The following is a 14,498-nucleotide window of genomic DNA, read 5'->3' as shown; positions in this document are numbered from 1 at the left end:
AGATTTGTTACCAATTTTCACGTAGCTAAAATGAGAAAAATTATCCAATCTTGTTTTACCCATAACTTCTTCATTTTAAATCCGTTTTGAGTGAATCAAATTGCTATGGTTTCATATTGAACTCTATTTTATGAATCTAAACAGAAAAAGTATAGATTTATAGTCAGAAAAATAAGTTACAAGTTGTTTTTGTAAAGGTAGTCATTTCAGTCGAAAGAACGACGTCTAGATGACCATTTTAGAAAACATACTTCCACTTTGAGTTTAACCATAATTTTTGGATATAGTTTCATGTTCATAATAAAAATCATTTTCTCAGAATAACAACTTTTAAATCAAAGTTTATCATAGTTTTTAATTAACTAACCCAAAACAGCCCGCGGTGTTACTACGACGGCGTAAATCCAGTTTTACGGTGTTTTTCGTGTTTCCAGGTTTTAAATCATTAAGTTAGCATATCATATAGATATAGAACATGTGTTTAGTTGATTTTAAAAGTCAAGTTAGAAGGATTAACTTTTGTTTGCGAACAATTTTAGAATTAACTAAACTATGTTCTAGTGATTACAAGTTTAAACCTTCGAATAAGATAGCTTTATATGTATGAATCGAATTATGTTATGAACATCATTACTACCTTAAGTTCCTTGGATAAACCTACTGGAAAAGAGAAAAATGGATCTAGCTTCAATGGATCCTTGGATGGCTCGAAGTTCTTGAAGCAGAATCATGACACGAAAACAAGTTCAAGTAAGATCATCACTTGAAATAAGATTGTTATAGTTATAGAAATTGAACCAAAGTTTGAATATGATTATTACCTTGTATTAGAATGATAACCTACTGTAAGAAACAAAGATTTCTTGAGGTTGGATGATCACCTTACAAGATTGGAAGTGAGCTAGCAAACTTGAAAGTATTCTTGATTTTATGTAACTAGAACTTGTAGAATTTATGAAGAACACTTAGAACTTGAAGATAGAACTTGAGAGAGATCAATTAGATGAAGAAAATTGAAGAATGAAAGTGTTTGTAGGTGTTTTTGTTCGTTGGTGTATGGATTAGATATAAAGGATATGTAATTTTGTTTTCATGTAAATAAGTCATGAATGATTACTCATATTTTTGTAATTTTATGAGATATTTCATGCTAGTTGCCAAATGATGGTTCCCACATGTGTTAGGTGACTCACATGGGCTGCTAAGAGCTGATCATTGGAGTGTATATACCAATAGTACATACATCTAAAAGCTGTGTATTGTACGAGTACGAATACGGGTGCATACGAGTAGAATTGTTGATGAAACTGAACGAGGATGTAATTGTAAGCATTTTTGTTAAGTAGAAGTATTTTGATAAGTGTATTGAAGTCTTTCAAAAGTGTATAAATACATATTAAAACACTACATGTATATACATTTTAACTGAGTCGTTAAGTCATCATTAGTCGTTACATGTAAGTGTTGTTTTGAAACCTTTAGGTTAACGATCTTGTTAAATGTTGTTAAGCCAATGTTTATAATATCAAATGAGATTTTAAATTATTATATTATCATGATATTATCATGTATGAATATCTCTTAATATGATATATATACATTAAATGTCTTTACAATGATAATCGTTACATATATGTCTCGTTTAAAAATCATTAAGTTAGTAGTCTTGTTTTTACATATGTAGTTCATTGTTAATATACTTAATGATATGTTTACTTATCATAGTATCATGTTAACTATATATATATCCATATATATGTCATCATATAGTTTTTACAAGTTTTAACGTTCGTGAATCACCGGTCAACTTGGGTGGTCAATTGTCTATATGAAACATATTTCAATTAATCAAGTCTTAACAAGTTTGATTGCTTAACATGTTGGAAACATTTAATCATGTAAATATCAATCTCAATTAATATATATAAACATGGAAAAGTTCGGGTCACTACAACCGCTACCCACTACCGAGAATCGACGACTTATTTGATCAACTACAAGGCTCGTCTGTTTATTCAAAGATTGACTTACGTTCCGAGTATCATCAAATGCGGGTGAAAGAAGATGATATTCCAAAGACTGCTTTCAGAACACGTTACGGTCATTACGAGTTTATGGTCATGCCATTTGGTTTAACTAATGCACCAGCTGTGTTCATGGAACTTATGAACCGAGTGTGTGGACCATACCTTGACAAGTTTGTCATTGTTTTCATTGATGACATACTTATTTACTCAAAGAATGACCAAGAACACGGTGAACATTTGAGAAAGGTGTTAGAAGTATTGAGGAAGGAAGAATTGTACGCTAAATTTTCAAAGTGTGCATTTTGGTTGGAAGAAGTTCAATTCCTCGGTCACATAGTGAACAAAAAAGGTATTAAGGTGGATCCGGTAAAGATAGAAACTGTTGAAAAGTGGGAAACCCCGAAAACTCCGAAACACATACGCCAGTTTTTAGGACTAGCTGGTTACTACAGAAGGTTCATCCAAGACTTTTCCAGAATAGCAAAACCCTTGACTGCATTAACGCATAAAGGGAAGAAATTTGAATGGAAGGATGAACAAGAGAAAGCGTTTCAGTTATTGAAGAAAAAGCTAACTACGGCACCTATATTGTCATTGCCTGAAGGGAATGATGATTTTGTGATTTATTGTGATGCATCAAAGCAAGGTCTCGATTGTGTATTAATGCAACGAACGAAGGTGATTGCTTATGCGTCTAGACAATTGAAGATTCACGAGCAAAATTATACGACGCATGATTTGGAATTAGGCGCGGTTGTTTTTGCATTAAAGACTTGGAGGCACTACTTATATGGGGTCAAAAGTATTATATATACCGACCACAAAAGTCTTCAACACATATTTAATCAGAAACAACTGAATATGAGGCAGCGTAGGTGGATTGAATTGTTGAATGATTACAACTTTGAGATTCGTTACCACCCGGGGAAGGCAAATGTGGTAGCTGATGCCTTGAGCAGGAACGACAGAGAACCCATTCGAGTAAAATCTATGAATATAATGATTCATAATAACCTTACTACTCAAATAAAGGAGGCGCAACAAGGAGTTTTAAAAGAAGGAAATTTAAAGGATGAAATACCCAAAGGATCGGAGCAGCATCTTAATATTCGGGAAGACGGAACCCGGTATAGGGCTGAAAGGATTTGGGTACCAAAATTTGGAGATATGAGAGAAATGGTACTTAGAGAAGCTCATAAAACCAGATACTCAATACATCCTGGAACGGGGAAGATATACAAGGATCTCAAGAAACATTTTTGGTGGCCGGGTATGAAATCCGATATTGCTAAATATGTAGGAGAATGTTTGACGTGTTCTAAGGTCAAAGCTGGGCATCAGAAACCATCAGGTCTACTTCAACAACCTGAAATCCCGGAATGGAAATGGGAAAACATTACCATGTATTTCATCACTAAATTTCCAAGGACTGCAAGTAGTTTTGATACTATTTGGATAATACTTGATCGTCTCACCAAATCAGCACACTTCCTACCAATAAGAGAAGATGATAAGATGGAGAAGTTAGCACGACTGTATTTGAAGGAAGTCGTCTCCAGACATGGAATACCAATCTCTATTATCTCTGATAGGGATGGCAGATTTATTTCAAGATTCTGGCAGACATTACAGCAAGCATTAGGAACTCGTCTAGACATGAGTACTGCCTATCATCCACAAACTTATGGGCAGAGCGAAAGGACGATACAAACGCTTGAAGACATGCTACGAGCATGTGTTATTGATTTCGGAAACAGTTGGGATCGACATCTACCGTTAGCAGAATTTTCCTACAACAACAGCTACCATTCAAGCATTGAGATGGCGCCGTTTGAAGCACTTTATGGTAGAAAGTGCAGGTCTCCGATTTGTTGGAGTGAAGTGGGGGATAGACAGATTACGGGTCCGGAGATTATACAAGAAACTACCGAGAAGATCATCCAAATTCAACAACGGTTGAAAACCGCCCAAAGTCGACAAAAGAGCTACGCTGACATTAAAAAAAAAGATATAGAATTTGAAATTGGAGAGATGGTCATGCTTAAAGTTGCACCTTGGAAAGTCGTTGTTCGATTTGGTAAACGAGGGAAATTAAATCCGAGGTATATTGGACCATTCAAGATAATTGATCGTGTCGGACCAGTAGCTTACCGACTTGAGTTACCTCAACAACTCGCGGCCGTACATAACACTTTCCACGTCTCGAATTTGAAGAAATGTTTTGCTAAAGAAGATCTCACTATTCCGTTAGATGAAATCCAAATCAACGAAAAACTTCAATTCATCGAAGAACCCGTCGAAATAATGGATCGTGAGGTTAAAAGACTTAAGCAAAACAAGATACCAATTGTTAAGGTTCGATGGAATGCTCGTAGAGGACCCGAGTTCACCTGGGAGCATGAAGATCAGATGAAGAAGAAATACCCGCATCTATTTCCAGAAGATTCGTCAACACCTTCAACAGCTTAAAATTTCGGGACGAAATTTATTTAACGGGTAGGTACTGTAGTGACCCGAACTTTTCCATGTTTATATATATTAATTGAGATTGATATTTACATGATTAAATGTTCCCAACATGTTAAGCAATCAAACTTGTTAAGACTTGATTAATTGAAATATGTTTCATATAGACAATTGACCACCCAAGTTGACCGGCGATTCACGAACGTTAAAACTTGTAAAAATGACATGACGATATATATATGGATATACATATGGTTAACATGAGATTATGATAAGTAAGTATCTCCATAAGTATATTAACAATGAGTTATATACATATAAACAAGACTACTAACTTAAGGATTTCGAAACGAGACATATATGTAACGATTATCGTTGTAACGACATTTAAATGTATATATATCATATTAAGATATATTAATATATCATAATATCATGATAATATAATAATTTAACATCTCATTAGATATAATAAACAATGGGTTAACAACATTAATTGAGATCGCTAACTTAAAGGTTTCAAAACAACACTTACATGTAACGACTAACGATGACTTAACGACTCAGTTAAAATGTATATACATGTAGTGTATTTAGATGTATTAAAATACTTTTGGAAGACTTCAAGACATATATCAAAATACTCATACTTAACGAAAATGGTTACAGTTACTTTCCCATTCTTTTCTTTCATCAAGAATTCTAGTCGTATTCTTACCCGTATTATACACAGCTTCAAAACGTACTTACTATGGGTATATACCAATAGGAACTAGCATGGGATTCCACTCTTGATTATGTCATGTATGACTAATCAATTTTAACTTCTACCATGAGCTAGTCAACTAACTAGAACTCCTTTTAACCCCACTCACCACTCACCAATTACCACTCATCATTCACTCCATTTCACTTCCAATTCTCTTTCTAATTCTCTCTCAACACACACACACACTATTATGAACGTATTTTTCCAGTAGTTAATCATCATCTTCATCAATAATCACTTCAAGAATCAAGCTATAATCATCATAGGAAGAACACTTCAAGAACACTTCAAAAATCCCTTCAAGTTTACTAATTTACTTCCAAGCTTTCTAATCCATTCCAAGTAATCATCTAAGATCAAGAAACCTTTGTTATATACAGTAGGTTATCTTTATTATTCAAGGTAATATTCATATTCAAACTTTGATTCAATTTCTATAACTATAAACTATCTTAATTCGAGTAAAAATCTTACTTGAACTTGTTTTTGTGTCATGATCCTACTTCAAGAACTTTCAAGCCATCCAAGATCCTTTGAAGCTAGATCATTTCTTGTCACTTCCAGTAGGTTTACCTACTAAACTTGAGGTAGTAATGATGTTCATAACATCATTCGATTCATATATATAAAACTATCTTATTCGAAGGTTTAAACTCGTAATCACTAGAACATAGTTTAGTTAATTCTAAACTTGTTCGCAAACAAAAGTTAATCCTTCTAACTTGACTTTTAAAATTAACTAAACACATGTTATATATCTATATGATATGCTAACTTAATGATTTAAAACCTGGAAACACGAAAAACACCGTAAAACCGGATTTACGCCGTCGTAGTAACACCGCGGGCTGTTTTGGGTTAGTTAATTAAAAACTATGATAAACTTTGATTTAAAAGTTGTTATTCTGAGAAAATGATTTTTATTAAGAACATGAAACTATATCCAAAAATTATGGTTAAACTCAAAGTGGAAGTATGTTTTCTAAAATGGTCATCTAGACGTCGTTATTTCGACTGAAATGACTATCTTTACAAAAATGACTTGTAACTTATTTTTCCGACTATAAACCTATACTTTTTCTGTTTAGATTCATAAAATAGAGTTCAATATGAAACCATAGCAATTTGATTCACTCAAAACGGATTTAAAATGAAGAAGTTATGGGTAAAACAAGATTGGATAATTTTTCTCATTTTAGCTACGTGAAAATTGGTAACAAATCTATTCCAACCATAACTTAATCAACTTGTATTGTATATTATGTAATCTTGAGATACCATAGACACGTATACAATGTTTCGACCTATCATGTCGACACATCCATATATATTTCGGAACAACCATAGACACTCTATATGTGAATGTTGGAGTTAGCTATACAGGGTTGAGGTTGATTCCAAAATATATATAGTTTGAGTTGTGATCAATACTAAGATACGTATACACTGGGTCGTGGATTGATTCAAGATAATATTTATCGATTTATTTCTGTACATCTAACTGTGGACAACTAGTTGTAGGTTACTAACGAGGACAGCTGACTTAATAAACTTAAAACATCAAAATATATTAAAAGTGTTGTAAATATATTTTGAACATACTTTAATATACATGTATATATTGTTATAGGTTCGTGAATCAACAGTGGCCAAGTCTTACATCTCGACGAAGTAAAAAACTGTGAAAGTGAGTTATAGTCCCACTTTTAAAATCTAATATTTTTGGGATGAGAATACATGCAGGTTTTATAAATGATTTACAAAATAGACACAAGTACGTGAAACTACATTCTATGGTTGAATTATTGAAATCGAATATGCCCCTTTTTATTAAGTCTGGTAATCTAAGAATTAGGGAACAGACACCCTAATTGACGCAAATCCTAAAGATAGATCTATTGGGCCTAACAAACCCCATCCAAAGTACCGGATGCTTTAGTACTTCGAAATTTATATCATATCCGAAGGGTGTCCCGTAATGATGGGGATATTCTTATATATGCATCTTGTTAATGTCGGTTACCAGGTGTTCACCATATGAATGATTTTTATCTCTATGTATGGGATGTGTATTGAAATATGAAATCTTGTGGTCTATTGTTACGATTTGATATATATAGGTTAAACCTATAACTCACCAATATTTTTGTTGACGTTTAAAGCATGTTTATTCTCAGGTGAATATTAAGAGCTTCCGCTGTTGCATACTAAAATAAGGACAAGATTTGGAGTCCATGTTTGTATGATATTGTGTAAAAACTGCATTCAAGAAACTGATTTCGATGTAACATATTTGTATTGTAAACCATTATGTAATGGTCGTGTGTACACATGATATTTTAGATTATCATTATTTGATAATCTACGTAAAGCTTTTTAAATCTTTATTTATGAAATAAAGGTTATGGTTTGTTTTAAAAATGAATGCAGTCTTTGAAAAACGTCTCATATAGAGGTCAAAACCTCGCAACGAAATCAATTAATATGGAACGTTTTTAATCAATAAGAACGGGACATTTCATACACGGGTTAGCAATAATGTTGCTAAGTTCAGATTTGCTCTTCCTACACCTACTTCAGTGTTGGGACTTCCAATTGGACAGCATATTAGTTGCCGGTATTTATATTTTTTTAACTTATTTTGTTACCCAAAAAATAGAATAGGTAATCTCACTTTGAAATTTGATATCGAAAGGTCAATTTCTCTTGATTTGACATGTCTTACTTATGAAAACAACTGATGATTACAATGAACCTTGTGCATTTGTACAATGAAAAGAATCTCAGTCTCAATTTTTGTTGATAAGAAATGCGTATATATTTTATCTCAATAATCAAATCAGATGTATCTTTATTGTGCTTGATTTTGATTGTTCAGGGGTAAGGATAGTCAAGGCGAAGAGGTTATTAAACCTTACATGCCAACTACTCTGGATACCGATGTTGGATATTTTGAGTTGGTCATTAAGGTACTTATATCTGAATATTTCTTGATTACACAATTTCATTTTATTTAATGTAAGCATGTTTTTTTTTAATCTTCATGTCGATTATATAATACTTTACTGTACAAATATAGATGTATCCACAAGGTCGTATGTCCCACCACTTCCGCGAGATGAAGGAAGGTGACTATTTGTCTGTAAAGGGACCTAAGGTACGTACATCATCAACTCATCTTTTGTAAGTAACCATAAGTCATAGATAGATGATTTTGTTAGCAAAAATCAATCATTATTGTTCTAATACTTACTTTTTGGCTTATAATACTAATGCAGTTTTCAACTGAACTTCAATAGATAGATATTTATTTCATAACGGGTTTGAAATAACTACTTATCTTAAAAGTTGAGAACTAACCTTTAGATTTGTCAAATGTAGGGGCGTTTCAAGTATCGTCCTGGTGATGTGAGAGCATTTGGAATGATTGCTGGGGGGTCTGGCATCACTCCGATGTTCCAGGTGTGTTGAATTATTATTTAAAAATTTTTGGTCTGTATTTTCCTTACAAATTACAATATAAGCTGATGATGACTTAATTATGTAGGATGTATTATCAAATCAAATCAAATAGGTTTTTATTTTTTAATTAATCTTATTAGGTTGCTAGAGCTATTCTAGATGATGAATCGGACAAGACTACGCTGGATCTCATATATGCTATTGTCACAGTTGAAGACATCCTTCTTAAGGCAAGTAAAATACTCGTATATTTTGGTTCTTAATTAGATTTGTTCACTTATCTGAAGGTGAATATGGTACTGTTTTTGGTTAAACATGTGTAATTTAACTAGTGGATGACTTGCAGGAAGAATTGGACAGACTTGCTACCAAGCACTCCGGTCGCTTCAAAGTTTACCAAGCACTCCGGCTACGTACAGGTAGATATTTTGTATTTTAGAGATGTATTGGTTGACTAATTTTAAACAGACGCTTGGGTACAAATTAACTAAAGAAAACAGGTAAATGGGCCTAAGAGGGTGAAATCTGTATAAAGTCTATCTATAATGTACAAACTTTCTAAATTGTTGTTTTCCTATAGAATTGAAATTCATTATATAGCTTTTATAATGCTATATCACATTGATTAAGTAGGAAAAGACATACTTTGTAGTATGATAGCGCTCTTCTTTCTATTTTTAATATGGATTTTATATATGTATTAGTATTGGTGTTGTACTATGAACCCTTAAATGGGTTGACTAATATGATGGTGTATATCGGTGTATGTTCGAGAAATGGTTCATTAACGATTTGTGTTTTTTTAGCTGTTTATGTATATGTATCGTTAGTATCAATGTTTACATTGTTTGACTATACGCGCAACTGAATTATTATTTTTTTAAATCTTTTGTCAGTTATGAGTGCAAAAGCTATCGGTATTGCTATAAAACTTACATTGGAGGGTTCTAGGCAGGTGATGCGATACCAAACGTGGATATTTGTAACGGTAGCAGTTACATGTATAATCATCCAATTGAATTACTTAAATAAGGTTGGTACCTATAATATTGCTTCCTTCATTTTCATTTTGAGTATTCGTTTGTCTATCGAGCCCACCACGTGGGTCCTAGTATTGTCTAATGTGTTATGAAATCATGTCATTATGAATTTTGACCAGGCTTTGGACATGTTCAACATCGCAGTTGTTTCACCGATTTATTATGCCATTTTTACATCTTTCACAATTCTCGCTGGTGCAATCATGTTCAAGGTATATCCGTATAAATATCTATTGCATCTTGCAAACATTGAAGGTTTTTTTTTAGCTTATCAACTATGTTGGAACTCATTTTTTCCCATTATGTAGGTTGGTCCGGCCAAAGTGCTAGCACGATTATTTCTATTATTTGCGGGTTCGTGATTGTTCTATCGGGTACCATGATTTTGCACAGTACAAGAGATCCCGATCCATCACCCAATTGCCGTTAATCTAAGTTTGTAGTAGTTAGGTAATTGATGATGTCAATTATTGTCGTTGATTTCAGATATATAACCTATAACTTGTAAAGGTCAATTTCGCACCATTAATAATTTGCCAACCGTTATTTTTATAGATTTTTCTTCAATAATGTATAGCCGCGTAGCGCGTACCTTCAATCTTGTTCATAAACGTTAACAGATAAATTCATTAGAATAATATAATTAGAAAAACGAACCTGTTTTTGCGATGAACCCTAGATGCCGATCTGAAATATTAACCACCAGAAATCCCTTGATTTTTTTGGCAATCAAAAACATTGATCATGTTTCCATCAATACCATTGAGTGATTGTAACAGCGGAGAACCATTTCAACTATGGAAACGACGGTCACGACATAAACCGCCACATCGACGACCATATATGGTACAGTGTCATAGCCATCGTCGTCTCCGACGCTGAATCAAAAAAGAAAATTAGGGCAAAAAAAATCGGCTGATTACAAAATTTATACTATTAGGTGCTTAAAATTGTAACAGATAAATTAGTAGTGGTGGCGTGGTTGATTGCGGTAGTATGCAGCCATAATCTCCGGCGAAAAGGGTTAGGGTTATTGTAACGACCCAAACCTCGTTATACGAAAAACACGCCTTAAAAAAATTTTAGTGAGACAGTGTGATGTTATGCGAGGTGTATATAAAATAGTTTATATTTTACTAGGAAAAACTATTAAATACGATACAATTTTACACAAGATATTTATTTATTTATAGAATGGATATACTTAAACCTTGCTACAACACTTATAGGCAGTGTACCTAATCGTACAGTAGTGTAGTTTTTAGTAAGTCCGGTTCGTTCCACAGGGAAATCTTTAAACAAAGCGTAACACTATATTAGTTTACTTTTATAAAAATACAAACATATATATAAGTAATATTATTATTATAAAGGGGGGTTTTTTTTACCGTTTAATGACCGGTTTGTCGATTTTAAAACTTTAGTCGCAGTTAAAACCTAATGTAAAATATTAAATAAATAAAAGACTTAATTTAAAGCGTAAAGTAAATAACGATAATGAAATTGCGAATAATAAAAATGCGATAAAATAAACTTGCGATAATTAAAAAGTACGATAATTAAAAGTGCGATTAAATAACAATAAATAAAAGTGCGATAATTAGAAGTGCAATTAAATATAAAATAAAGGAAATTAAATATTAAATAAAAGAATTATGCTTATTTAAACTTCCGTAATCATGATGTTTGACGTGTTGATTTTAGTTTTATGCCCATGGGTTAATCGTCCTTTGTCCTGGATTATTTAATATGTCCGTCTGGTTTTTGTCCATAACAGTCCATCAGTCATAAATATAAAGTGCGAGTGTCCTCGTCAAATTATTATTATACCCGAAGTTAAATATTCCAACTAATTGGGGATTCGAATTGTAACAAGGTTTTAATACTTTGTTTAATGAATACACCAGGTTATCGACTGCGTGTAAACCAAGGTTTTACTACCTTGTTAACAATTACACCAATTACCCTTGAATGTAATTTCACCCCTGTTTTAATTATTCTAGTGGCTATTAATCCATTCCCGTGTCCGGTTAAATGAACGATTATTCGTACATATAAATACCCCGCCCATCGTGTCCGATCGAGTGTATATGGTAATTTATAGGGACGCCCAATTGTAAATCTTTATATTAACATTAACAAACTTTCATTAAGTTAAACAAATATAAAGCCCATTAATAGCCCATAGTCTAATTTCCACAAGTGTCGTTCTTTTGTCCAAACCCCAATTATGGTACAAAGCCCAATTACCCAATTTTAGTAATTAGCCCAACATCATGATTACTTCGTTTTAAATAAGCATAATAATAACTTAGCTACGAGACATTAATGTAAAAAGGTTGAACATAACTTACAATGATTAAAAATAGCGTAGCGTTACACGGACAGAATTTCGACTTACACCCTTACAATATTCGCTAACATACCCTTATTATTAGAATTATAATTAAAATTAAAATATAAATTATATATATATATATATATATATATATATATATCGTATATATATGATAAGAGAAGAAAAAGATTATGAATTGTGATCAGAATTCGGTTGGCTTTATAGGGATTTTCGATTTTTGGGGCTCCGCGACTCGCGGTAAAATCCTCTTCAAACTCCGCGAGTCGCGGAGAATGAATTTACAGCTCAGTCCTTGGAGTCTTTCTCTGCCGACGGTTTTTATTTATAAATATAATATATATATATAATTAATATAATTAATTATATATTATATTATATTTATATACCTAGTTAACTTGTAATTTTTAGTCCGTTGCGTCGAGCGTTGAGAGTTGACTCTGGTCCCGGTTCCGGATTTTCGAACGTCCTTGCGTACAATTTAATATCTTGTACTTTACGTTTTTAATCTTGTACTCTTGTAATTTCGAGACGTTTCTTATCAATAATTGGAACCTCTTTGATTGTCTTTTGTTCTTTTGAGCTTTTTGGTCGTTTGCGTCTTCAATTCGTCGAATCTGTCTTTTGTCTTCACCTTTTATTATTTAAACGAATATCACTTGTAAATAGAACAATTGCAACTAAAAGCTTGTCTTTCTTGTGGAATAATGCTATGAAATATATGTTCGTTTTTAGCATTATCAAATATTCCCACACTTGAGCGTTGCTTGTCCTCAAGCAATATCATCTTGAAATACAAGAATCACTTCTTTATTCTTCACACTTTGTACATCAGTGATTTCTATACGGCGGTATAAACAATGGTAGTAACGATATGGTTTACAGTCCCACATGACTATAAAAATTTAGATCCATTAAGGAAATTGGATCTTTATGAAAACATTTGATCTTTTGAAATCTAGTTTTTACCCTAGATAAGTTTTCCGGAATAACCCTTTACCGGTGTTTGCAAAATATTTTTGTGGGTTTGGTGGGTTTTAGATTTGAAAATTTTAGCTCAAAACTTGCGGTTTTGTGTCACCCACTTGCTAACCTTGTATTTGGAAAGCAACACGTCCAGTTTACTTGTCCCGTATATTACCTTTCGGTAAACTACCGTCCGGTTGAAAGGAAAGCGTTGAACAAGCAACTGTTAAGGCAATGTCCCCTGACATGCTTTTAATTATGGTCTATAACGTGTCGGACGCAATTACTATCCTTGGTAGGAGCAATAGTAAAGCTCACCCTTATAATTTTTCGGTATGGCACAAGGTCCTGTCTTTGACCACTATGCAACCACCGTTCTTACGGTTGACACCCGATTTAGTTCAGGTGACCTAATGAATTCCAGGTGAATTCCTAGGATTTTACGTTCAATGGTAATGAACGTATTGAAAATAGGGTTTTCAGAAAACAAATCGGTTTGTAATTTTGATCAAAATATTTTCTCGTTCAAGCTCGAGTTTAGATATCATTGAATTCCATGAGTTTGTAATTCTCAATCTTTAAGGTCAATCTCTAGGATTGAGTAATATCAGTCTTAAAAGCTGATTTTTAATCTTTAAGGAGATTATCCTTTCTGGGGATCTGATTCATTAGTCTTATCAAGCTAATTTGCACGGTGCCCCCCCATTGTACGAGATAAATCATTCTCATGGTTAGGATAAATCTGACCACATGGCGACCCTGTTTAATGCTGAGGTCCGTGGATTTCCTGCTGATTTTAGTGATGACTTTTCTAGATTTTTCGTCAACCTACAGCTGGTCTGGACGACAACTTCATGACCTAAATCAAGAAGCGCGTGTCTTTTTCGGAAGACTTTACTTCCTTTTAATGATGGAATTGATTCATCGTGTAGATCCATCTCTTCTTTTCTTTCATCGGGTAAAACAGTTTAGTTTAGTCCAAAGCAAAAGTATTTTCAGTTATTTGTTACAGATATATGTGACATATGTTTAAGATAACTTGGTAAATTTTCCCACACTTGGCTTTTATTTTCCTTTTTATCGTCCTCTATTCCATTTTAAATGAATTTTAACATTTTAGTTTGTTTCTTAATTTATGTCCTTTCCGAGGTAACAATAATTTCGGTGTTAAAACCTAGTTTTATCGTTCATAAATATGTATAAACATGATTTTGAATTCATTTAATTGAAAATTTTGAAAAATTTTACTAGAATTGGGTAGTCAGTATATAAGACTAGGGCTGTTCTTTTTTTATCAGAGAGCACTAGATTCTAATACAACTACTGCTTTACTAGTATTTTTAATGGTAACCAAGTGTATAAAGTAAAAATTTTTAAAATCCGAAAGAATTTAACCCCTTCCCACACTTAAG

At 32.9% G+C, this 14,498-nt stretch overlaps 1 protein-coding gene across 1 annotated transcript in view; it reads left to right on the top strand.

Annotated features, from left to right (window-relative positions):
- Positions 1–10,126, top strand: part of LOC139888646 (NADH-cytochrome b5 reductase 1-like) — a 43,841-nt gene extending 33,715 nt beyond the window's left edge. The window contains exons 4-12 of the mRNA XM_071871641.1: positions 7,770–7,879; positions 8,141–8,231; positions 8,342–8,419; positions 8,644–8,724; positions 8,865–8,954; positions 9,071–9,143; positions 9,621–9,679; positions 9,884–9,976; positions 10,073–10,126. Of these exons, the coding sequence (XP_071727742.1) occupies positions 7,770–7,879; positions 8,141–8,231; positions 8,342–8,419; positions 8,644–8,724; positions 8,865–8,954; positions 9,071–9,143; positions 9,621–9,679; positions 9,884–9,976; positions 10,073–10,126 (729 nt within the window). The remainder of the gene's footprint in view (positions 1–7,769; positions 7,880–8,140; positions 8,232–8,341; positions 8,420–8,643; positions 8,725–8,864; positions 8,955–9,070; positions 9,144–9,620; positions 9,680–9,883; positions 9,977–10,072) is intronic.
- The last annotated feature ends 4,372 nt before the right edge of the window (positions 10,127–14,498 follow it).

This window comes from Rutidosis leptorrhynchoides, chromosome 2 (assembly GCF_046630445.1).
Source record: "Rutidosis leptorrhynchoides isolate AG116_Rl617_1_P2 chromosome 2, CSIRO_AGI_Rlap_v1, whole genome shotgun sequence".
Classification (NCBI taxonomy): domain Eukaryota; kingdom Viridiplantae; phylum Streptophyta; class Magnoliopsida; order Asterales; family Asteraceae; genus Rutidosis; species Rutidosis leptorrhynchoides.
The sequence above is the reverse complement of the archived record's forward strand: the minus strand, read 5'-3'. Positions and strand labels throughout refer to the sequence as shown.